Source organism: Mixophyes fleayi, chromosome 1 (genome assembly GCF_038048845.1).
Source record: "Mixophyes fleayi isolate aMixFle1 chromosome 1, aMixFle1.hap1, whole genome shotgun sequence".
NCBI classification, from domain to species: Eukaryota; Metazoa; Chordata; class Amphibia; order Anura; family Limnodynastidae; genus Mixophyes; species Mixophyes fleayi.
The window spans coordinates 93,680,365-93,707,363 of NC_134402.1; the positions used below are offsets into that span (position 1 = coordinate 93,680,365).

At 38.3% G+C, this 26,999-nt stretch overlaps 1 protein-coding gene across 2 annotated transcripts in view; it reads left to right on the forward strand.

Annotated features, from left to right (window-relative positions):
• Positions 1–26,999, forward strand: part of FSTL5 (follistatin like 5) — a 497,380-nt gene that overhangs the window by 374,349 nt on the left and 96,032 nt on the right. For both annotated transcript variants that reach the window (XM_075198057.1, XM_075198064.1), the window contains exons 8-9: positions 9,625–9,745; positions 22,523–22,684. In XM_075198057.1, the coding sequence (XP_075054158.1) occupies positions 9,625–9,745; positions 22,523–22,684 (283 nt within the window). The remainder of the gene's footprint in view (positions 1–9,624; positions 9,746–22,522; positions 22,685–26,999) is intronic.

Sequence of the window (26,999 nt, forward strand, 5' to 3'; positions counted from 1 at the left end):
ACTACACTTGAAAGATCGTGCCTTTAAATGAAAAAGTCAGTCTTGATTGCACGACTATGTGCAACAGGGACAGTTTTTTTCTTTACAAAGTCAACTAATAACACTTGGACCCTGTCTGTCTTTAACATACTTAATGGGATCTCAATGACGAATTGTCTGTAGCATGTTTGGAGGAGGTATTGTGGCCCCGGTATCAAGTTGGGTACCGGGGCCACCCCACTACGCAGTCCAGATACTTGTTTGGTGGAATTCTGACACGTGGAGGGTGTATTTATTTTATTGTGGCCCCGGTATCAAGTTGGGTACCGGGGCCACCCCACTACGCAGTCCAGATACTTGTTTGGTGGAATTCTGACACGTGGAGGGTGTATTTATTTTATTGTGGCCCCGGTATCAAGTTGGGTACCGGGGCCACCCCACTACGCAGTCCAGATACTTGTTTGGTGGAATTCTGACACGTGGAGGGTGTATTTATTTTATTGTGGCCCCGGTATCAAGTTGGGTACCGGGGCCACCCCACTACGCAGTCCAGATACTTGTTTGGTGGAATTCTGACACGTGGAGGGTGTATTTATTTTATTGTGGCCCCGGTACCAAATTGTGTACCGGGGCCACCACACTACGCAGTCAAGATAGATAGATGCGTATCATAGATAAAGTACATTCAGTGGTGTGGGGCAAATTGAAAAATATTCAAAATGCACTGACATTATCAAAAACAAGAGGTTGTCACACGCTAAAACTCCAACATGTATATGATGGAGAGGATGGAGGAGCAGCCGTATGTGTAGTGTAATGCAGACCTGTTGAAGGTTTTTTATATATTTTATTGTGGTGCCCAGTGCCCACTCCTCTACGCAGTCCAGGTACATTTATTGGTGCGAATCAAACAAGTTGATGGTTTTCTTATTATATATATTGTGGTGACCCACTCCTCTACGCAGTCCAGGTACATTTATTGGTGCGAATCAAACAAGTTGATGGTTTTCTTATTATATATATTGTGGTGACCCACTCCTCTACGCAGTCCAGGTACATTTATTGGTGCGATTCATAAAAGTTCAGGGTTTTTAATATATTGTGGTGACCCACTCCTCTACGCAGTCCAGGTACAATTATTGGTGCGAATCATAAAAGTTCAGGGTTTTTAATATATATTGTGGTGACCCACTCCTCTACGCAGTCCAGAAAGATACCTTGTTGCAACGTTTTGGACTAATAACTATATTGTGAGGTGTTCAGATTCAGAATACACTGTAAATTAGTGGAAATGCTTGTTATTGAATGTTATTGAGGTTAATAATAGCCTAGGAGTGAAAATAAGCCCAAAAACTTGATTTTTAAACTTTTTATGTTTTTTTCAAAAAAAATCCGAATCCAATACCTTAAATCCGAACCGAGACCTTTCGTCAAGTGTTTTGCGAGACAAATCCGAACCTCAAAAATAACGAAAATCCGGATCCAAAACACAAAACACGAGACCTCAAAAGTCGCCGGTGCACATCCCTACTTGAGATAAGACATGTCTTTCAAAGCATTGGAGCTGAGTTTTTGTTTTTTGGATCCGAGTGATCTTCTCGAGTTTGTAAACAATTTTAGCTTCAGTACCACAGCATATTTTGTATATACTTATTATACATAGTACACATTCTTATCGGTGTTTGCACTCGGCAAACCTTTATCCTAGCTCTATCACTAAGCCATATTTTAATCCTAGGAGTTATAATAAACAAAGTTCTAATCCTAGACTAGCTCAAGCTTTACATCTATTCTTAAAATCGATTTGATCCTTTTCTAAATTCTAAACATACTATACAACACTGAGTCAGCAAATAGTATGCTAATTTAATTGTAAAATATAAGCTCTCTTAAAAATTATATTTCTGGCAAACATGGTGCACTGTAGGTTTGAGGGAAATTATATACAGAGATATATACATATACCACCAAAAACCTGTACAATGTCATATTCAATAGCATGCTGCAGCATAAATTGCAGCTTTTATTTTTAAATACATTCAGCCAAAGCAACGTTATGAACATAGGAGCACAATTAAATTATTTTTATTGTGCACAGTCATAAGACCACAGCATATGTGAGGCCAAATGCAATCACTACTAGTTCACTAAATCTGAGCTGTGTCACAGGGATCAGCCATACACTGAATACATAGTAGGCTTAACTCAGGTCCTCATGTACTGTGAAAAGGTGCGTTATTTTCCTGGGTGTACATCATACTTGCCAACTCTCCCGGAATGTCCGGGAGACTCCCGCATTTTGCGAGAGTCTCCCGGGCTCCCGGGAGAGTGTGGCAATCTCCCGCATCTGGATAATTCTGCCCACTTCCTAGTGAAGTGGGCAGAATTAAGTCCCAAACGCTGCGATTCCCGGTGAATCGCGGCATTTGGCCCCGCCCCCACTGTCAAATGACGCGTTTTGCGTCATCACGTCATGGGGCGGGTCCAAAATGACGCCATTTTTGGAGCCCGCCCCCCGTTACGCCCACCTCCTCCGCAGGCTCCTGGATTTGACCAACAGAAAGTTAGTAAGTATGGTGTACATCTCTTTTATAAGTGACTGGTAGGCCTCTCCTTATTTGTAATCTCCACGAGTATGTGACTACTGAAACTCACTCCCAAAGATCTGTGTACCCGGCTCTGTCAATCTCTCTAGTCTTACAGGCACTTAAAGCTGAGCAGCACGTTCCACAACTAATCTCGGCTAGGAAGTACTGCTGATGCATTTCGTCGTAAGCGGACTGTGAAGCTTGGAATATGCACTCATGTGAAATGAAAGCATCACTGAAACTCCAACTCAAAAATGTATGGATATGAACCATGAAGGCAAAATACATTGTTCAGTGTTACTCTGACATTCCACTGCAGCTGACTTAAAAAATAAACTACAACCTACAAACTCCACTACATACAGCTGAAGCTCCTCCCACATCTTTAGGACAGTGTATTAATTGGTTCTCATACAGGTAAAAAGCTGAGAACTCAGACATCTGAGCAATGTTTCTACTTTCAAATTCAAAATTCCAGGTCAGAAACTGAAAATACTTGGTAAAATTCCCTGTCAAAATATTTTTTCAAAATTTTGAGGTTGAGACATTAAATTATAATTTTAACATGAAAGCTAGCGAAACTAACTTTATTGTGTTATTTCTGTTGTTCTTTCAGTCTGCAGTTAAGCTAGAGTGATAGGACTGCTACATGCACTATCCATCATTTTGTGGTTCATAAGAACCACAAGTTGATTTTTGGGATCCTCCTCCACTTCGATTGGCCAAGCCAGCACATGTGCTTATGTGTTGCAGAAAGTCTCAGAACTTTGGATGCAGACATGTTTGGTTTTTTTTCAAGCTAAAATATTACAGTAAGTTAGAATTATGCGCTATGGCCATTCAAAATTATGCCCTTGACACCCTCCTTCCCACCTCAGTTAATTTGTGGATGGATTACAAGTACTTCTAACAATAATCAAAGAGTATTCATTTGAGTTAAGTAATACCAGCAGCTCCACATATAAATCTAGAAGTATATACAAAATACATAGGTGACTTTTATTATTCCCGACAGATCCCCCCGCTTGACAATGATGCCCCCTGTCATGGAGTACTCACATTGATACTCCCTAATTTCCCTTGGACACTGCTGTTATACACAAAGTACTGCCCCAAAACTCTTTAGTGTTTCCAGCTCTCCTTTCCAATTACCAGTATTTCCTGATTTCCCAATCATGGTCAAATTCCCTCCCCCAAAAATACAGTAAATGGAAACACTGCATTAGTTACTGTGACATCACTGCTTCTGAGCATTTGTGCACAGCAAGCCTGGAAGGCTGTCACTCAAACAATATCTGCTTGACGCACCTCTCTCCTTATATGGCAATCTGCTGCTAGTGAGTGCAGGGTGCACATATTTAGTTAAGTATAAATGCATTAGTTATTTAATGTTTATTATTCAGTGCAGTATTACTCAGCCTTTGACATATAGGATAATGTCAAATAGTCAATTAGCTTGCTCTTGAAAGCCATCTATTCTTGTGTCTTTTTTCAATGTACTTGATATCTATTTATACTTAGATAAACAACATACAAGTAGCTCTGAGGACATTTTAAACTCTCAGAGTATGTGGGAAATCATGAACTGTAAATTATTTGACAGCACTCCTTTTCCATGGACCTGATATATTCTGTAACATCTGTACTTGAGAAGGCTTTTGTCATGGGATTGTGGACTCTTCTGTCTGACCTTGCTAGTAATTTGACACAAATCTGACACCAGCCGTCTATGTTTCCAACCTGGCTTTTTATTGTGCTGTGCAGATACTATTACATTGTATTCCTCCTAGAGCAAGTGATTTCGAGCCTCCTCTCGTTCTCTTCCGCCCTTTCTTCTCCCCACCTGTTTGTTTTTTGCACAAGTCTCACTTGGGTAATGTTATCTATTCTTTCTCAGCTTGTTGCTTTTTCAGGATCTAATATTGATGTGTTCCCCATGAGATATTTCATTTTAACACAATATAAGTAACTCTTTTTTTTTTCTATAAAAAAGATACTGCTTGGAACAATTATATTCTCTGCAAACTGAAAGTTATCTCCAACTAAAGATCATTATGCCTTTATTATACAGCATAAATTATTTATTCTAAATTAGACTCAAAAACACGTTCTTAAAGTTCCTGCAAACACAGCATTTAATACTTTTATAGGATGCTCCCTTCCTAATCTATTTCCGCAACCCCCTACTCTTGTGCAGGGTGTTAGCTAAAAGCAGAGGTGCAACACGTGATCACCAGGCTCCACAGACAAGTTTTAGGATAATTTGCAGCAACCAGGTAGAGAATTTTCCATGAAGGGAATAAAATTACTTTCTATCTTATACTGGTCAATCCTCAAGTATTAAATGGCCATTGTCCTCAATGTTTGCCCTACTGTCCCTCCAGTACCACTCCCAGACCTAATGGAGCCTGTCAGAAATGTGCTCTCAGCGTTCTTGACTTGATGCGTACTGTACAGGGTTATACATGATTCCAGCACTAAGTCTTGAACACACCTATTACCCAGGTTTTAGATCTGCTGAATTTCCTCCAAATAAACATTTACATAATCATTTACATAATCTGTATGCCTGGGTCAAGGCAGAATAAAATGTACAGTTCTTCCATTAGATTAAATCACCAAGAGCTGTCCCTCTGCCTTCTCATACATGGGTATAAAAATTATTTCCCTGGGAGGACATTCAGACAGGCCCATCTTAACAACATTATTGGACCCCGGGCAAAGCAATGCACTGGGGCCCTACCAACACAACCACTCACAGGAATAAAAATATAAATTATCGATAAAATTAAGTTTATATTTATTGTTACCTGCTTAAAAGGTCAGTGTTTAAACATTAAAACTCATGCTGTACTACAGAGATTAAGCCATATCAATGTTTGGGACTATCATCTTTTTTTTTTTTATCTCAAAAGCTTTTTATTGAATTTTTTAGAAGAGATATTACAATCATAGCAGTGAGTGCAGAGTACAAGCAGCAGATCAATTATATTGAACAATCCACACTGCATATTTATCTATGTGTAGCCCATCTTCCTATTATACAGGAAATTTCCATATAATCATAACAGGCACAACTAATTTAAAATAAAGACATCCACACTTTTTTATCAACACCACCATTAATACAGTGCATGAAGATAACTTCTCTTCCTGACACCCCCCCCCCCACATTTGTTTCTCCTCAATTCACATTCTCTAACTCTCCTCCCTACGTCTTGGACCTTCCATCTTCCCTGTCTCCTTCATTTAACATGTTTACTTCTATTTGACTGTATAATACGTTATACATAATTTATAATGTCCTTCCATCTCCTCTTATGTGGAGCATCCAGTTCTGCCATTTTGCATACATCACCGTTTCTCTTTCCAAGGACCTTTATCAATTTAATAAACTTTTCAAAATGCTTTTGAACAGCAGACAGGTTTTCTTCTGTCCACAACTTACTTTGCAATGGTTTGAGCACATGAACGACATCTGAAAAGGAAGAAAACAGCAGTATTATCCCTGGGTTAATTATAACAGTCAGTAGGGGAAAACTCCATTTTAGTATTTCTGCTTAAAATATGGTAATGCCATCATAGCACACTAGTGGGGTATAAACATAAAATAAACCAAGACTTAGGCCCTTTGTACAACCTTGAGCCATGAAACTTGCCTGTCGCTGACTTTTCACTTGAGCAAGAATTTGTTCTTCCACAACTGCAAATGTAATTGTGCTGCTTTCATCATCTGTATCTGAGTTCAGAAAGTCTTCTTTGCTAGACAGTACATCTTGAATAAGAAAATAGATATATTGTTAAACAATTGATGTCTTTGTTTAGTTGTATTACAATCTATCTGGACGAAAAGTCTAGTAGCACACTAAACTGAAGGAAAGAAAAGTATCTTATGTAGGAGCATCTATCTCTTCAGGAGACTTTCCTTTGCATACATCAATCCCATTCTCCATGGAAAATAGAAATTTGCTGACTTTTGCCATCTACAGTCATGGCCAAAAGTTTTGAGAATGACACAAGTATTGGTTTTCACAAAGTTTTCTGCTTCAGTGTTTTTAGGCTTTTTTGTCAGATGTTGCTATGGTATACTGAAGTAAAACTACAATCATTTCATAAGTGTCAAAGACTTTATTGACAATAGGCCTGATTCATTAAGGAAAGTTAAGTAAAAAAATTGAGTAAGTAGTCTCCTGGACAAAACCATCTTACAATGCAAGAGGTGCAAACTAGTTTTCTATTTTGCACATAAGTTAGGTACTGTCTGTTTTTTCATGTAGCACACAAATACTTATAGCTTATTTGTACACTGAAATGTAAAGTTGATATTTGTGTGCTACATGAAAAACAAACAGTATGTAACTTATGTGCAAAATAGAAAACAAATTTGCACCCCTTGCATTGTAACATGGTTTTGTCCAGGAGACTACTTTCTCATTTTTTTTTACTTAACTGTCCTTAACGAATCAGGCCCAATTATATTAAGTTTATGCAAACAGTCAATATTTGCAGTGTGGACCTTTCATTTTGAAGACCTCTGCAATTCGCCCTGGCATGCTGTCAATCAACTTCTGGGCCACAGACTGACTGATGGCCGGCCATTCTTGCCTAATCAATACTTGGAGTTTGTCAGAATTGCTGGGTTTTTGCTTGTCCACCCGCCTTTTGAGTATTGACCACAAGTTCTTAATGGGATTAAGGTCTGGGGAGTTTCCTGGTCATGGACTAAAAATTTTGATGTTTTGATCCCCAAGCCACTTAGTTATCACTTTTGCCTTATGGCAAGGTGCTCCATCATGCTGGAAAATACATTGTTTTTCACCAAACTGTTCTTGGATGGTTGGAAGAAGTTGCTTTTGGAGGATGTTTTGGTACCATTCTTTATTCATGGCTGTGTTCTTAGGCAAAATTGTGAGTGAGCCCACTCCCTAACCATGATTAGAGAAATCATGTCCATGTTTTAAATATATAACATAAATTTGGAACATTGATATGATAAGAAATATATATGATATAACATATCTCTAAGTTTAAGCACAGTAAGGTTATTTCTAACGTCCACTGATGTTATATCTTGATGCATTTTATAGACAGTACTATTAGGTGGCAATGGGAGCAGCGGATACTGATTGTACTTAGGCCAGTAGCAGAGTTAAACGAAACTTGGGCATAATTTACATCCCAAAAATAAATACTACATCTGTAAAGGTTATATCTGCATCTGTATTCAGGTCTACATTGACTAGCAATTCTGCAAACACACCCTTTCTGTACTAGGCCTATGCTACAACGCCCCTTCCCTCTTCGGGACCAAGCAGGCGCAAGTGTGGATGAGTGTAATTCTTCAGTGGTGTAGGTACTTGAAGGTTTTTTTGTGGACATGCACAAGGCGAATTCACATACTTTACTCTATGCAAACTCTTGCACATTTTTAGTTTTACAACAGGCATCTTGTTTCCATAAAGTGTTATTAACAAAATAATCCCAAACAGTGCAGTTATGTCAAGTACTCATTTACTGATTCAATTGTTGGGGGTGGGGGAACTCCATGTATCTAATTAATTATCCCTCCATTTTAGCACTTCCGAGACCCTTGGCTACATCAATTTCATCTGCATGTTTCCTTTATAAGTATTCAGGTATTTTACTGTTTACTTTCTGACAATAAACATAAGAGTGTCTTTTGACCCATTTTAATTTTTCTTAAGTGTCCTTGCTACTTCTTTTCACTGTTGTCATTTTAGAACGTGAAGTAACACTTATATTTCACGAGAACCAGAAATGTGTTAATCATGCATATGTTGAGAGACAGTTATTTTCCCCATAAGAGTCATGTGATGTAATGATGTCACCCTGCTTTTTAAAGAAAAATACTGTTTTCAAGTGTATACTTCAAGAGGGCCTCGCAGTAAAAACTGTTCACACACTTCACACATATAACTGAACTTACTATGCTAGAGACGACCACCATGAAATATTTGTACAGAAGGCTCATATTGACCCTACAATACTATTTAATGCTAATACTTTTGAAGACCAATGTTTAGTCCTCATTTGCCAAAAAATCCTCACTTTCATGGTGTGTATTAGTACTATGGTCCTCATAGGTAATGGAAATCCATGAAAACATATAGGGCTAGATTTACTAAGCTGCGGGTTTGAAAAAGTGGGGATGTTGCCTATAGCAACCAATCAGATTCTAGCTTTCATTTATTTAGTGCTTTCTACAAAATGACAGCTAGAATCTGATTGGTTACTATAGGCAACATCCCCACTTTTTCAAACCCGCAGCTTAGTAAATCTAGCCCATAGACTTCACACAGATAGCACCCAAGGTTTCAGTATTGCACGATTGCTTGTGTGATATAAACCAACAGTACTTATCACATACCATGTAGGACTGGTGCTAGATTAAACTATGACTTAAACTAATTGTCTCCGGAACAGTATGCTATTGTAACTATTTAACAGGAACGACCAACTGTTTTTACAGAAAAATTGTTGATATACATCTCTAATAATGTGCAGAGCATCTTTCTGTTCTGATCAGCTCAAGATAGAAAGGTATTGAGATTATCTGTTACTATGATTAATATGAGAGACAAGCAAATTGACTTGTAGATCCATAACAAATTCACTGAAAAAAGCACTTTGTACAAATCGATTTTCTTTAATGGTAACTTCCTGTTGAGTATTGGTGCCTTTATTTGAACTTGAAATAGAGATGTTTTTATAAAATATTGTCAGGTGTTTACATTATCTTAATTTATTATTGTACAGTGGATGCAGCATTAGTTGTTGCACAAATCATATTGCACTGCATGGTAGAGAATATAACCATTAAACATAATATATAACATAAACTGTTAATGGTTTTTAATGTGTGCAACATTAATGCTCTCCTGTTGCTGAAATGGATCTGTATGATGACTTTATTTATCATTTGTGATTGCAATGAGTGTCTTGCATTGCAATTAATGTGCCACGTTGAAGAACATAATGAATGTTACCGTATTAAGATAATTACAATAACCTTGTTTTTCTAAAATTATTCCTTTAGGATTTTGGAGATGATGGATCCTTATACATTACCAAGGCTACCACAACCCACATGGGGAATTACAGCTGTCGTGCTGATGGCTATGATAAGCTTTATCAAACTCATATCCTCCAAGTGAATGGTAAGCAAAGAAATTTTAATTACAGGAATACAAAAGCAGTCTATGGTTAGGAATTTCAACTAAAAAGTCATTACTTAATTTACATTTATTTAAAATGGCACATAAAGTATGGGCTGATAGGATGGTCATTTTAGAAAAGAAAATATCCCAAGGTAGGCCCATCTCACAACTGAATTGTTTTTGTGACAACCAGTGAAACATATAAAGTGTGGACCTCGTTATCATCTCTTGCTTCAGTTGGTGGTATGGCAGGGACTTTTTTATTAGCTCCTGCGTACTGTCACTGAATGCCGAAAATATCCAGAAATTTTAGGAGCCACAGACAGCATTTCCTGCACAGACCTTTCATGTTTTAAGAAACTCTGAACAATCAAGTCTTGTGTGCAAAGCATGGTAAATGTTAAAATCACCCAGGCATAATACACACACAATGTTCACTCCATTATCGCCAATGAGGAATCTTGGGGAGAGTCTTAGCATCATGAGCCATTTTGCTATGGCATTCCTGAGTTTTTCCAACAGATAGAGAGTAGCTTTCCTGCATTTGACACTGCAGAGCACCCCCACCCAAAATATATTTCTCTATCTTAAAATTGAAGTGTTTGACTGTGAAGGGGCAGTATGTACAAGTAAGCGGCCAAAAGACAGGGCACTGTATTTGACAGCACACCCCAAATAAAAAAAATATTTTTTTTTAGTGAACCAATTGTATTAATTGGAAAGATATTGTGGAGCATATCTGCACTGCAAGGTAACAGTCCCGCCTTCCCCTATCTCAATGGCTATTCACATGGTGTGGTGGCAGCTACAAGTAGCACCTAACTTCAAGTAGCTTTATTCTTGTTGTCAATCATGAATCAGTCTATAGATCAGGAGCCTCACAGTACTATACTGGCAGTAGTGATAATTTTTCAACCTTTGAGTAAAAAAGGTCATGTGGGAAAAAGGGTAAGAAAGGGCACTTCAAATCCAAACAATGCTTGTCAATCTCAAAGGAAGAAGTATTAATGGAAAAGTCACTAATGAATAGCTAGCATTACATACATCACACGCAGTGGCAAGAAAAGTTTCAGACCATGACCACGGTTTACTAGTACTGGTACTAACACTGCTCTTACACATAGTAGAATGCCCACTGCAGAAGCATGTTTCCAACATAGTAATGTATCTTCTGCAACTCCAATTGTCACCTCCAAAATAGCAACATCAGTGCATGAAAAGAACACTTAGGCTGAGAAACAAATTGGGCGTTCACAGAATCCTGACTATAGTCTAAAGGTGTCTATGAGTGCTACATGTGAGTCTGACATTTCAGATTCTGACACTATAATTATAGAGTAGGCTTCTTCCAAAATTTCAGAACCATTTGGAAATGTGAGGATGGCTAGTAATGATGATGATTTAAACATAGAAATTGAGGATGCTACTTGTACGTGAACAATATAATGAGGAGAAGGATGAATGTGTCCAAGTAAGTCAGGCACTAGTGGTACCACCTCATGTTCATGATAAGCGCATTGTCATGTATGGGCAAAATACCAAAAAGTCCATCTCTAACATGTGGAAATAGTTTTATCACAACACAGACAACATTTTTCAAGGTATCTGTAGCCTTTGTGATGCCACAATAAGTTAATATAGAGATGTTGACCATCTAGACACCACCTCCCTTCATCATCATATGTTTATATAGTGCCAGCAAATTGCATAGTACTTTATATTTGTGAACAAACACAGTAATAAAATAATACTGGGTAATGCATACAGACAGAGAGAAAAGAAGGCCTTGCACGCAAACTTACAATCACACTGTTACGTTATTTGCTGTTCAAGTTCATTCAATAGAAGGTGGACAATCATGTATATTAATAAGCACTCCAGCATCAGCTGGCAGCAGAATCAATAGACACCTCATGCAATCTTCACCATCAAAACCTTCATCATCACTTCCATATTATTAATTTGATTTTCAAAAGCAAACTAACGCAATCCATGATTCCCAAGAGATATGCTTGTACACTACGACTGCTGCTGCTGTGGGTGAAACTTCTATACATAAGGGGAACAAGAAGTATAAGCATCATTTTAAAGAACAGTTGTCTGTAAGAGGAACCAAGTATGACATACAACAGTTTGTTGTGCAAAGGATCACTAAAGCTATGACCGCTATGTTAGCATTGGAAATGTATCCAATTTACACCATATATGCAACATTTTTTAGCTTATTAGTTGAGATCATGTGTCCAAGTTACCATATTTCATTTCTCCTAAACAGCAATTCTTCAGCTGTACTGGGATGTTAAACAAAAAGTAATTCAGTCACTAGAAAATGCCATTGTAGCGACTCCTTTTGTGAATTATTATTATTATTAGTATTATTATTATTACTATTTATAAAGACTATCCACTTATCTACAGAAATGTGTACAAGCAATACTGGTGAAAGAAAAGACTACATGGCCGTTACATCCCACTGGGTAGCTGTATTACCTTCAGCAGCCGCAGTGCTTGTAGCATTACCATCATGCTCCTCATCTCTTCTCGGCGCTTACTGCTGCAAATGTGAGACTGCCCCTCACACAATTGCATTCAAACACTTGGATTTTAAACGTTAAAATGTACATACACACACATATATATATATATATATATATATATATATATATATATATATTCACCCTATTCAACCCCCTTATGAGTGCAGATTTGCATAATATGTACTGCCAACATGTAATCACTTCCAAAATGGCAGCTGAGAAGGTGAAGAAGGGCTATGTATAGCAAATATCCATGCAGAACTCGCGAGATCTGCCATTTTCCGAATTGCTCATCTCTGCTAATTATTCTTAGTACAAAATATATGTATGAATGGTAAATAAAATCTAGTAGTAATATTATCAATGACATTATTAACCTGTCAAAAGTTGTGCTTTCTTTGATAAAATATACTAAAATAAAGGCAGTGCTTACACAATTGTGTGTTTACTAATAATGATTCCTAGCTTTACCCTCACTGCTCTTGAAACACTTGTATTATTAAACTAAGTATCTAACTTTTCAATTAAATTTCTTAGTTGGGTTCATTCAGTGAGTTTAGGAAAATTAGAGATGTTTTGGTTTTGGTTCTGAATCTGGATTAGCTTCGTGTTTTGGTTTTGGTTTTGGCAAAACCACCCTTGTGTGTTTTGGTTTTGGTTTTGGATCTGTATTTTTTAGAAAATTATCTAAAATATTCTAAAATCACATAATTTTGCTCGTTTTTTGTTCCTACATTTTTATTTAACCTCAATAACACTAATTTCAAGTCATTTTCAGTCAATTTTGACCACCTCACAGGTCACAATAATATTTTCATACATTTTCAAACAAAGACTGCAGCAGTTCTTGCCAGTGAAAAGAAGGCCATTGTCATGCCTGGGCATAAGACTAAAAAATCCACCTCGTATGTCTGGAATTATTTTTACCCAAATCCTGACAACAGTTGTCTATCCATTTGCAGCATTGTAAAGCCACAGTCAGTAGAGGTAGGGACCTTAACCATCTAAGATACTCATCCATGTTACGCCATTTGAAGCGAGTTCATGGAAAGCTCTTGAGAAAATCAGAAACTTATGCTAAAAAAATAACAACAAGCAGTCCAGCATCAGCTACCTCCCTGCTCTCATCTAGATCCCAGCACCTGCATTCTACACCCACAACACCTTCAACATCAATATCCTCACAAGTGATCGGAGTTAGTCCGGCATCCAAGTTGCTAATGCGAGATGACTCCTCCCCTTTCCAGGACTCCTCAGAGTGTTATTCTCACTGCTGCTGCTCCTGCTGTTGGGGGTAGATCTTCAACCCAGAAGCAGAACAAGAAGAAGACTACTAGTAGTTTGCAACAATTGACTGTTAATCAATCCCTAGCAAGTATGAAAGCTGTCACCCAGTCGCAAAGTGGATCACAGACACCATGGCAACTATGCTAGTATTAGATCTGTATCCAAAATCCACTATTAATGCAGCTGGTTTTAGACAGTTACTTGAGGTCTTGTGTCCCCATTACCAAATTCCATCACAACACCATTTTACTAGAAAAGCTATTCCTCACCTCTGCCAGAAAGTTCGTTAAAATCTAATTCTTGGGCTACAAAATGCCATTCTACCCACTGTACACTTAACCACAGATATGTGGACAAGCGGAACTGGGCAAACTAAAGATTATATGACTGTGACAGCCCACTCGGTTGGTGATTCGCCTTCGCCAGCAGGAATGCAGCAGCATGTACCCAAGTACGTCACATTTTTCAGAGGCAGGCTACTCTGTGTATCATCTGCTTCACTAAGAGGCCTATTATTATTATTATCGTAGATTTGAAAGGCACCACAGTGCTCCACAGTGCCGTACAGTAGGAAAGACATGGACATACATAAAACAAGACATACGTAAAACAATATCAGAGAAGGCAGACAAAATGAATTGAGACATGAGAATAAAGGGTATGGAGGACCGTGCTCATTAGAGTGTTACATTCTAAAGGGAAGAGGGCACAGCTGAAATAAGAGGAGCGATTGTGGCTCAGAGTGGAAATTGGGACAGTTGTGAGGGTGCATTACTGTGAATAGTGTCATCGAGGATAAGGTCACCTCTAAAAAGAGATGGGTTTTCAAAGAGCATCTAAAGATTTGAATGCTGTGGGAAAGTCTGATTGAGCATGGTAGTGGGGAGCAGCATGGGAGAAGTCTTGAAGTCGGGAGTGAGAGGTGGTTATCAGAGACGAGACAAGGCGCAGGTCAGAGGTAATATCGCTGACAACCTGTTTGAAAAACTAAGGGATGTCATAGCAACATGGCTTATCCTGCTTGGACTCTTCTGAGGATATGTGATTTCTGATAACGCCACCAATATTGCTAGAGCATTACACCGTGGAGAATTCCATCACATTTCCTGTTTTGCTCACACAATCAACTTGCAGGTACAGAGCTTTTAAAAAAATGACATTTAGGGTCATTTTTGGGATTCTGCAACAGCATGAAGGAGAATACAGCAGCTGCAAGAAGAATATAATTTGACGGGGAATGTACTTTAGTCCAGCGAAGTAGTCCCCTGTGAAGAGAGTGCAGACACTCCCCTATGAAGAGAGTGCAGACACTTTTAGCTTGTGCCAAGTGATTCCCCTAATTAGAATTTTTGAGAAGCAGCTAGAGAAATTGAAGTAGGAAATAATAGAAAGCAAATCCGCTAACTATATTGGAATTGTAGATTAAGTACTTAATTCGCTTTGCCAAGATACAAGAGTTATCAACATCTTGAAATCGGATCATTACATTTTGGCAACTGTGCTTGATCCTAGATTTAAGAGCTATGTCTTGTCTTTCTTTCCAACTGACCCAGATCTCAAGAGTTGTAATGAGCTCCTGGTCAGCAGGCTGACAGTTCAAGTGGTATATGACACAACGACGTCTCCTCCTTCAGTGTCTCTGGCAACTGTTTCTAGGAAAAAACTAAGCTTTCCCAAGACACCCAGTGGTGATGCAGATGAGTCAGCAAAACATTTTGACATTTGGTCTGTTCTAAAAGAATTGCCCAAAAATTGTGACAGCTCTGCCATAAAATAAACTACAAATCCCATGAGGAAGGACATTAGGTGCACAGACTTCTGTGATGGTGGATTCCAGCGGGGATTCATTAGAATTGTTTGAGGATGATGTACACACTGATTAGGGTGAATATGATGACAGTGTAGATTGCAGGTGCTGAATTCTAGCTGAGATAAGAGAGCTACCTGATGCTGATATTCTTGGTAATATTTTGTGTAGAATGGCATCTGTGCAATTTTATGTTTTGCGACAGTGAATTTTCACCTTTATTAGAGAGGGTTTTTTTTATTTAAAAAGGTACAAACTTTTTATTTACATTTTCGTTTCCCTGATGGAAAACCACTATGCACTTGAACATAGGCTTTAGCACATGAGGTAGAGGGATTAGTATTGTCATGACTGAGACTGGAGAGTGACAAGAACAATGCCACCCCTCCTCTTTCTGTATGAGCTATGGCACAGTAGAATGTCACTGGAGATTTTTAAGAACACTGACAGCCCTATTATTACAATTTCTGTTTCAGAACTGAACCCTGACACCTCTCTTGTTTCTGAGTGAGTTATGGTACAGTAAAATATAACTGCAGATTTAGACCAAGCCTGCCAGCCCTAGTATTTCAATTTCAACAATGACAATTAGCAATGGAGTAATGGAGCTCTCCTCTTTGTGTGTTGCCTATATAACACCATAAAATTTGACTGCTAATTCAGAAGACCAAGCCTGCCAGCCCTAGTATTTGTATTTCAGCAATGACAATTAGCAATGGAGCAATGAAGCTCTCCTCTTTGTGTGTAACCTATAAAACACTATACAATTTGACTGCTAATTCCGGAGACCAAGCCTGCCAGCCCTAGTATTTGTATTTCAGCAATGACAATTAGCAATGAAGCAATGGAGCTCTCCTGAATGTCACCATAAACTTTTAAGAACACTGCTACCACCTCCTCTTTCTATTCTATCTATGATGCTGCCCAAATGCTCTACAGACTACCAAGAACTGTGCTACTCCTTCTATGTTCCTCTGTGAAATGGCGCTGGATCGCCGTGGAGGGCAGTACTTATAGAATCCAAAAATCTCGAGATCCGAGATCTGACGACACTTTCAATTCCGAGGGCACGCGAAAGTACAAAGTCGGCTCGGATCAGTACTCGGATCTGCTATGCTAAGAAAAATGCTATTAGTTATCATGAATATGTGTTGCTATTAATCATTTAATTACTTTTGATTTTGGTATTTTGGACAATGGATATATCTATCTATCTATCTATATATATATATATATATATATATATATATATACCTATTTATGTATATATTTTTCTATCTAGAGAGGGAGAGAGAGAGAGAGAGAGAGAGAGAGAGAGAGAGAGAGAGAGATAGATTCCAATTCATGTGACATATCTCTAATGTCTTGCACTGATTTTGTCAATCATTGTCGTCAACATAATTTTTGTTGCACTTTATTGTTCGATATCTGAGTGTCCATGTGTTTATATAGAGTGACACTATTATTATCATCATCATCTTTATTTATATAGAGCCACAGAATCGGCAGTGCCGCACAATCAACAAAAAATAAGCGGAAAAAATACAGATAAATAAGGGACAAGAGAAACAATAGAATCAGTACAAATCAATACAAGAGACTATAAAGAAAGGAATTACATATGAAGACACAATTAGAACAAAATAACCATTACCTAAAGGATGAGGAGATAAAAAGTAGAGAGGTCCAAACTTGTGAGAATTAAAAGGAACAGTGTAGTATATGGAGATGAAAGATGTGGAGTGAAATGGGCAGGTGGAGTGTAGGGAGGGAAATGTGTTAAGATGGGACCAGGTAGGCAAATGTGAAAAGATGAGTTTCGAGTAAGCTTTTGAAATGTTTGTGTTTGGGTGAGAGTCTGATTGTGCGGGGCAGGGAATTACAAATGTGGGGAGCAGCATGTATAAAGTCCTGAAGGCGGGTGTGTGAGGTGGTGATAGGGGCTAAGGAGAGGTGAAATTCATTGAATAAACATAGTAGTCAAGTAAGAGTATTTTTTGTCAAGGTTGGAGATATAGAAAGGGGAAGCATTAAAGAGTGCTTTATAAATGAGAGTAAGCAACTTGAATTGTACTCTGGAGGGAATGGGGAGCCAATGGAATGCATTGCAGAGAGGCATAGCAGAAGAGGAACATCAAGAGAGGAAGATTAGTTGCAATGCCACATTCTGCACAAATATCAAGGGGGAGACAAACATTTGTCAGGCAAGCTAGAGAGGAGAAGATTGCAGTTATCAAGATGAAAGATGACAAAAACATGGATTATGGCATCCAGGGAGAGGAAAAAAAGAATCTTGGCAATGTTGCGAAGATGGAGGCAAAAGGAAAGGGGAAGGGACTGGATATAGGGAGTGAAAGTGAGGATCAATAATATTTCACAAGCAGCGTGTGTGAGGAACAAGGGAGAGGGTGACATCATCAACTTTAAGGGAGATCAGAGGTGGGGATGTATTGCTAGGTGGTGGAAAGGTGATTAGCTCAGTTTTGGATATGTTAAACTTAAAGTTGCGTCCAGCCATTCACGTGGAGATGGCAGAGAGGTAGTCAGACACACAGGAGAAGAGGGAGGGAGAGAGATCAGGAAAGGAAAGGTAGATTAGAGTGATAGAGCTGATATTGAAGGTCAATTTCCCCAAATGCAAAGGGATTGAAGTGTGTCAAGAAGGAGAAGATGGCCAACTGTGTCGAAAGAGGCAGAGAAGAAAGTTGATGGTAGAAAATAGGAGACAGGGGTTTATGAACTGGGAGGAGATAAGCGCTTTGAAGTATGATTGTTTGGCAAGAGAGATTGCAGCGTAATAGGTGACTGGATGAATTTGAAATGAATAAAGACTGAGTCAGAGCGGGACATTCTCCAGAGGTGCTCAGCAGATTGGGTGTATATCTGAAGGTAGCTAGTGACCTTGGAGTGCCAAGGTAGGGACTTCCAATGACAAAGGAGAGGTGTGGTGACAGAGGCGGCTTGATGAGTTATTCAAACGGTGTTAGACAAGCCAGAGGGGTCAAGATCACGCAGGTTACATAGTGTCTGAAGGTTTTTGGGTGGAGCTAGGGAGAGATGGAAGGAGAGGTGTTTGTGGTCAGAAAGTGGGAATGATGAATTAGAGTATTTAGTGAGAGAAAAGGGGTTAAGGGAAAGCCCATCACAGTGTGTAGGAGAAGAGGTCCACTGTGTGGGACCATGGACAGAGGTGTTTCGAGGTAAAATTACCATTGGGTTATTAACAGGGATGTTGAAGTCTCCAAGGATAAGGGTGTGTAGGTTAGAGGAAAGGAAATGAAAGAGCCAGGCTGCAAAATTGTCAAGAAACTCAGAGGTGGGGCTAGGGAGAATGGTAGATAACTGCAGCACGGAGATGGAAAGAGGAGAAAATACGTATGGTGTGAGTCTCAATAGAATGGAATGAAAGGGAAGGGACAGGGGGCACAATACTGAAGGTGCAGTTAGGAGATAAACTTATACCTGTGCCACCACCTTGGCTAGTGATACAATGTTATATTTGTCTCTACAGTAGAGCCACTATAGTAGTGGTAATTAAGTAGATTAATAATTATTAATAACAAACACATTTACATATGTGTAATTTTGTATAATTATTATTATTTATCAGCAGATATTGTAAAACACTAAAAAATAAAAAAAACAAACAAACAATGGATTGACAATGAGAAATGACTACAATTGCCAAGATCAGTCATCATTTTCAGATGGTAGTCACTAGTCTTAAAACTATTCAAAAACTGATTCTGATGTTTGACTATTACATTCTCTTATATCCCAGAATGGACACTATGCTCACATCACTTAGTATAAGTTGTTATTTTTAAAATTAGTGCATTTGTCAGTTCTAAATATGTCAGAACTATATATGCTGTATAAGCCAAATACTTAATTTTAAATATAATTTAAAGTAATATTTCTAAATGAATTAAATATTATATGCAGTAATTGTGAACAAACTGCAAGAACTACATTGAAGCCTCATTTCTTTCAAAGCTTTTTTTGTGGAAGTTAGTTGTTCTTCGTGCTTGCACTTAAAATGTAATTTTAATAAGACACTGATTGAAAGGGTCATACGTACAAGCTAAAAGCCCTTTTGGTGTCAAGTACTAAACATAGCACATGATTTCTGATACACAAACCATAATTAACAAAATGGAAAACTGAACAAAAGGGCAAAGTATACAGAGACTATTCAATAGCAAAGAAGCATGTAGCATGTTAATGTGAAACCACAACAGGAGTTCAATTTTACTGAAAATCAGCAAGGAGTCTGGGAGAGAGACTGTATATTGTTGAGATTTTCTTTCTTTCTCTGCTTATAATATATTTGTATTTATGAATTACATTATTTCAGACCAGCCCATATTCAGACTAATCTGGTTATTCAGCATTATTGCCAAAATACCAAATAATCTAGTTATTCAGCAACTGACCAGATCATTTTGGCTACACATGTGGTAAGTGCGTATATCAGCTATTTGGTAACTGGGCCAAGTAACTGTATAACAAGAGGCCGTGGAGTGTGTTCTGCCAACAACTGTACTACCAACTACATACATATAGTTTATAATCATGTCAGAAAAATGTTTTAATCAGGCATATTGATTACTTTGGGACCACATTTGGATATGTTTTTTTATAGACAGCTGCAGAGAAATGTACCATATACACTAGATAGAGTTTAACCAATGGCAAGCAGCATTTCAAATTATTTTGTTTTGTTTGTTCTTTTTTAATGCATGGATGTGTTTTACTAGGTCTTACAGCACAAAGTGCTGCTACTTAGCTTTCTTAATCACTTACATCTCTTTACATCACTTACATCTTCCTAGTTATATCTGTTTAATATAAGTTGCAAAATTTTTGCCACTCTCTATGTCTGTGATGGGCTTTATACACTATGAGGGCCACTTACTCCGAAATTCCTCCACATGCCTTCAGACCATCATTTGCCTCAAAATAACCCATTTGACCTTGTTACAGAATACATCACATGCCCTCAGAAGATATATATATACTCCAACACCCCTCACGTGTCACTTATGTACCAGTGACCACCCACCTCTAACTAACCTAACTAACTACTGGCAACTAATGAATAATTCATTACAACTAGCTAATTGAAACCTGAACAAATAATGCAATTTGTCAGTTAGGATTTAGGTATTTCTCGTGGAGAAAAGAGGGAGATCATATTGTGCTGACTGCACTAACCTACTCCTCTGATCTGCACTCCTTCTGCCTAAGCTTGCAGTCTTATGTTGCAAAGCCAGCTTGTTCATCCTACTCCATTGATCTTTACCAATGCGGACCTATTAAAAAGCAGTCAGAGATGATGTCTTGTTAACACTCTCCAACCCCATAATCTCACTTCCCAACTTCCTTAAGGAGCTGGCGGAATATGGCTCTGTCTCAAATTATAAAATCAATAACTCTAAGTCAGAGGCCCTTGCCCTCCAGGGATCGGATGTAATAAACTCGATACTCAAGACTAAATTCGCATTTCAATGGCTCCCCAAATCTCTACGTTACCTAGGGATACTCATCACCAAGGATTACAATACACTTTTCCAAACTAACTATATCCCACTTTTAGATACAATCAAAAGGGACTTAATCAAATGGGATCCCCTCTACATCTCGTAGTTTGGTAGAATAAACGTGATAAAAATGAATGTCCTCCCCAAAGTTTTGTAACTATTTCAAACGCTCCCGATCTCAGTTCTGAGGACTTTCCTGTCCTCCCTACAACAGATATGTTAAGAATTCGTGTGGCACGGTAAAAAACTTCGACTTCGGCGCTCCTGCTTAGCCAAACCGGCTGTATCTGGGGGGTGCGAGCTACCGATTTTTGAACATTACTATCAGGCAGTCAACCTCAGCCACATTATCTCCTGGCATACATACCTAAAAAAAAAGAGATGGGTAGACTTAAAGAATGCACTAACACCTGACCACATTCTACAATACCTACCTTGACTCCCATGTACCCAGAGACCAGCCTTGGTATACTCTTACCCCACTATGCAATTCACACTAAACATATGGAACAAACTTATAAGGAAGGAGACGGACATCACTACATTCCCTTCACCTCTTACTCCACTTTGGCACCATCCGGCATTCCCACCATCCGGCATTCTTGTATATCACACCCTGGCAGAGAGCATGTATAACCCAATTTGAACACATCTCGGGGGAATATGCTCCACGCACATTTTCAGATCTTAGTGAAAGAGCGGGCCTCCCGTCTTCCTTGCATTTCTCCTACATTCAAATTAGAGGGTTTATTCAGGCCCAATGCAAATCCTAAAAATTGCGGAAACCTACCTCCTTCGAGAAATTTTGCATGCACCGAGTCAGAGCAGGGGTATAAACCTATAAGGGGCTGGGGCCTGCAGGGGAAAGATTACAAGACTTTCAAGGGCTGGACTCTCAGCACTAGACTGGGGCTAATATTCTGCTCTGGCAAGGTATTCATTTACATTAGCCACCCCCCCCAACAGCTATTTAAATCCTATGAGAGTGTTATCACAGTGGCCAAGTGCTTCTATAGGAAATACTCAGCTTAGTATGGGGAAATATGATGGTACCTCTGTGATAATATGCAATGGGAGCTTTTTACTGCATTTTAACACTAACAGGACACAGCAGCATAAGTTGATGGAATTGTATTGTGATACAGTGTTTTCACTGACAGTTTATATGACAGTCCTTAAAGTTTTACAATTACATATCTTACAAACTAATTACAGTTAGAAACTTCATTAAAAAGAAAACACATAGTCCACCATAAAAGGTACACCCATGCCAAGTTTCATTGATTATGTTTCTGCCAGGCTTGAGTTTAGGAGACTAAATTTCCAATCAGAAAATCTCCCCAAAAATTCACCTTGCCAATATTGCTTTGTAACCCACTTTTCATGTAGAATGGTATTACTATGCACAAATAGGGAGTTATTATATAAAGCTCAGTTAAACCTGAAGTGTGTGTGTTTATGTCTGTGTGTGTATCGAATCTGTATCCAGAGGATTGTGTTTTAATTTGCCACTCCTTTTATGAGCCAAAAAATTTATTTTTCTTGCTTTTCTGCATTATGTTGATTTTAAGTGAGTTAAATGACTTATTTGTTTCCCTTACAGTTCCACCTGTCATTCGAGTCTATCCAGAAAGCCAGGCAAGAGAGCCAGGTGTGACTGCCAGCCTTAGATGCCATGCGGATGGGATCCCTCAGCCCCAACTCAGCTGGCTTAAGAATGGAATAGATATTACAACAAAATTATCCAAGCAGCTAACATTACAAGGTAAGCTAATAACATGTCAGTGAGCTGAATAATTTGAATAGAATAAACGGATGTTCTACATTGTGTTTTGATTCCTACGGTATATTCATTTTTTATTCTCCAGCTGGAATGTTTTGGTTTTTTTTCTAAAATAGAACTATAGATGAAAATGAAAACAACACATTAGACCAGTGAACACGAAATTTGCTTAGCCTAATAAATTATTCTCTTACTTCTTTTTAGTTACCAAATGCTGGTAAACAGCTTCCTGATCATGTTCCTTCAAATGTGTCCATTTACAAACAATTTTTAAAATCTGTTATTGTACCTTGTTGATTGTTGCTCATTACACATTGCTAGTTTACTAAACAATAGTCAAGTGATGATGCTCAATCAGCGACAACCTTAAACTCTGATATGAGAAGCATTTTAAGAAGAGCCATCGATGTTTCCTCTTACTAAGCTGCAAAACACTGTCAAGTTTTAGCAGCTGAACAACAGAGCCTAAAATTAGTTTTGAATTAAACATACAGTATCTTACCCCCACCCCCCACCTTAGTGCTGGATCCCTAATTTTTACCCAACATAGTGCATAATAAACCCATGTCTCCCTGTTTAGCTCTGGAGGTTCTATAACTATGGTCAACTGGTGCATTTGGTACTGTATTGCTAAATTCATTGCTCAACAGGATACTTATATATAGGCCCAGGGTCAATATACATCACATGGTACTGAAAAGGCCCCTAGCCCACTCAGGCCCACCACATTCAAATACATGGTATACTGCTTAGGTGGAGCTAATATTGGATAAGACAGCACATAATCTCCACAAAAACATGTACTATTCGCTCCTTTTGTCTCAAATAATTGTGTTCCATCTATATTTAAGATTAGTTTAAAGGCTTTAAAAAAAAATTAAGCTATTAATCCACTCCACAAAACATTATACAATATTGTCCAGAAAAAGAAAAAAAAATCCATTGGAGAATATCAAAATCTTTATGACTATTCTGATTTCTAATTGGTTGAAATGTAAAATATGTTTCCTAGTAGTTCTCAGTTACTTGTAAGAATATCTAAGTTTGTGAGCAGTTTATTTTGCATGCAGCCGAATTACCAGTGGGAGAGATAGGTCTAATACTTTGTCCCCATATCTTACCAAAATGAGCCTTGGAAAAACTCTCCCCAAGAAGGCAAGAGGTTTTATTATTCGAAAGCATAAGAATGCAACAAGGGAGTTCTCAAACCTAGATTAGGGTATATATTTTTTTTCCATTTCCATTGTTCCCACAGAACCAGTTTGTTTATACCCATGCCACAACAGAGGTTCAACACAAATCCTCTGCTAGGAGCTTGTATTATGAGAGCACCATTTATGGAATTTTGAAATCCCCCATCTCATTTGTTTGTTTGAGTGGCTTTGAGTTCCAACGGATGTAAATGGTAGTTGGACACCACCACTTTTTACAGATTTATTAATTTACTGTTAGGGCCACCAATGTGGTATAAACTAATAGAAAAGGTAGAAGAGGTCTTCACCTTTAGCAGCCGCCTTTCCCGTAGAGACTGGTTATGCTCACAGGTACTCGGATGCCACCAGGTCTTATGCTCAGAGTAGTATGAGTTTATGCTAACACGGCAGCGCACAGGTACAGGAGATAGCACACACTATAGAGGCAGGCCAGAGATCAGCGGACTGACAGAGCACCAGAGAGAATGTCAGGTACAGGCAAAAGGGTCAAGGTCAGGAACAGGCGATTGGTCAGGGTCACTAGCAGAGGTTCAGTATCCGGGTACAGGCAATAGATCAGGGTCACTAGCATAGGTTCAGAATCCAGGAACAGGCAAAGGTCATACACGGGTAATCAATCTCAGGTTTCAACACCAAACACAGGAACAGGAGCAGGCAGCAGTACTGGAACAGAACGCTATAACCGGCAGTGAGGCTCAGTCCTCACTGCCTTAAGTAGTACCCACAGCCAATCAGGGAAAAGCCCTGAAAGTATACCCAGGGCTTGCTTAATTAATGAATGACACTATTGGCCAATAAGGAAGCAGAGTGCCCAGTTGCTTATTAATCAACACAGCCATGAATGGCTGGCCCTACACAGACCTGCGTGCACGCGGCCGGCTGTTTGGAAGCTGGCCAGGCGCAGCGGTCTGAGAACTCCAGCATCCCGGTTGTTGCCCTGGCAACCGGGACGAAGACACCGGAAGTGGCATCACGGTCGTCATAGCGATGGACGGGATGCTCACAGGAGGAGGGTAGGAGTCGTGGCTAAGATTTACATATTAAAGTTTACAAGATCAGTTTCTTAAGGGGACCAATTCAGTTTTTATTGTTGAGATACATTATGTATCATTGTAGTAAGCAGACACTTAAAAATCTGAAATCAAACCTATGCTGCTTTATAAGCCATGACTGAATATGGAGGCACTTTCCTTTGTCAATGGTCTGCATAAATGTATGGAAAAAGAAGAAACAGAGTAGAAGAGAGGAAAAATTATGAATATAGTTTCAGATGAAAGATAAAAAGTAGAGTAGATGTTCAATAAGCAAACAGAGGATAAAAATAACAGCTTTTCACCTTCTTTGCAATTCTGTGGTTAATAAGGATTTAAATTAATAAATTAAATCCTAGGCATCATAATTCACTCTTAGGGATAAATTCGTGTTTTGGTGATGGTTTTAAACTCCTACACATCGCTGCCATTTTAGTGCTCCAAACTGGCGCATTTAAAATAGGGCGGTTTGAGGCTGACATTCAAAATGCCTGGCGATGTGTGGCGGATTAAAAACAGCTAAACCGCTGGTGTTTTGGCCAAAACCGCCGTTCAAAACCACCAGGAAAAAGACAGGTCTTTCTGTACCTGCTTCTGATTGGCTTGATAGCTCAAACATGCTGTTTCAGCTATCTTGCCATTCAGAACATAAGATGAGGCACTATTAACATATAAATTATGGGGGCAATCAGTATTTATTGATTAAGAAACAAAAATCATTTAGATTTAACATATTTTGCCAAGTTTTATTTTTCATTGTATTAAGGGGACAAAAATATTGTATTATTATATCATGGGGCACTATGTAGTACCGCATGTGTGCATCATAATAGCCCCCATTAGCAATCAAATAGTATTGCCCAGTTTATATAATCATGTATTCATATTTCCCCATAACATAATAAATAATATTGTATCCCATAATATAATAAAAGAGAAATTTACCCCATAAGTTAATTGTAAATTAATTTTGCCCCTTAACCAATAAATAATAATTGTTCCCATAATTTGCATGTCAATGGTGCTTCCTTTTATGCGCTGATTGGCTAGATTACACATACAGCAGCAGTTTTAGTAATCTTGCCTCTCACAACCACCTCTTTTGTTTTGCCTGTTTTGATAGCGGTTTTGAAGCTCAGTTTGTTCATCACTGTTAAAATCGGGATGGAGATCTGTGATGTGGTGATTTTTAAAATGTTCTTTCTGGCGGTTTTAATAACAGTTTGGCCTTTAATAATCTATAGTCATAGTCTGTTTGCATTTGTCATCTTCAGAGAGGTCATCAGCTTTAGAGATATTTATTTGACTTTGTGTTCTGAAGTAAATTCATTTCATATATTGAATAATCTGCATTTTTATCTCACATATGAAATGTTTAGCATGTTTATGGATTAAACATTTTAATTTAATGTATTGATGTCTATTATATACCATAAACAGGTATTCTGTTTAGTAATATATAAATTACACATTAACAGAATTAAAATGATAAAACCTTTTAAATAGAAAACCAGAAGTATATGAGCGATTGAGGACTATTTCAGGAAATAAATTTATTTAATTTGTTGTGTTGCCAGTTATTTAACAACTAATAATAATCTGCCGAATATATTCATATTGGAAAATAGTTTCTCTTAGATTGTTCTCGTACTGACTAATTGTGAGTGGTCTTACATACATCATCAGTTCCCACCAACACTGCGGGCTACAAACCAAAGTAAGCCACAAGTATACGACAGTCCGCGTGTACTCCATTCTCTACTAAAGGACTGATTTAGACTTCCTATAGCTATTCCCTTACATCTTACTACCTTTCATACATTAAATATTATATCAAAGTATAACTCCATTCATACAATACCAAGTAACTAAACTCACTCTATTCTTTTATTGTCACCCCAAAGAGGTCTCATCTTTGTTCTAGTTTAGGACATGAAGTCTTTCATGTCCTAAATCCTGTCTACTCATCTCTCCCTTCTTATGGAATTTCTTAGACTGAATATTCTTCAAACATTTCTTTCAATTTATAAAATCCAGTTGAAAATATATTTC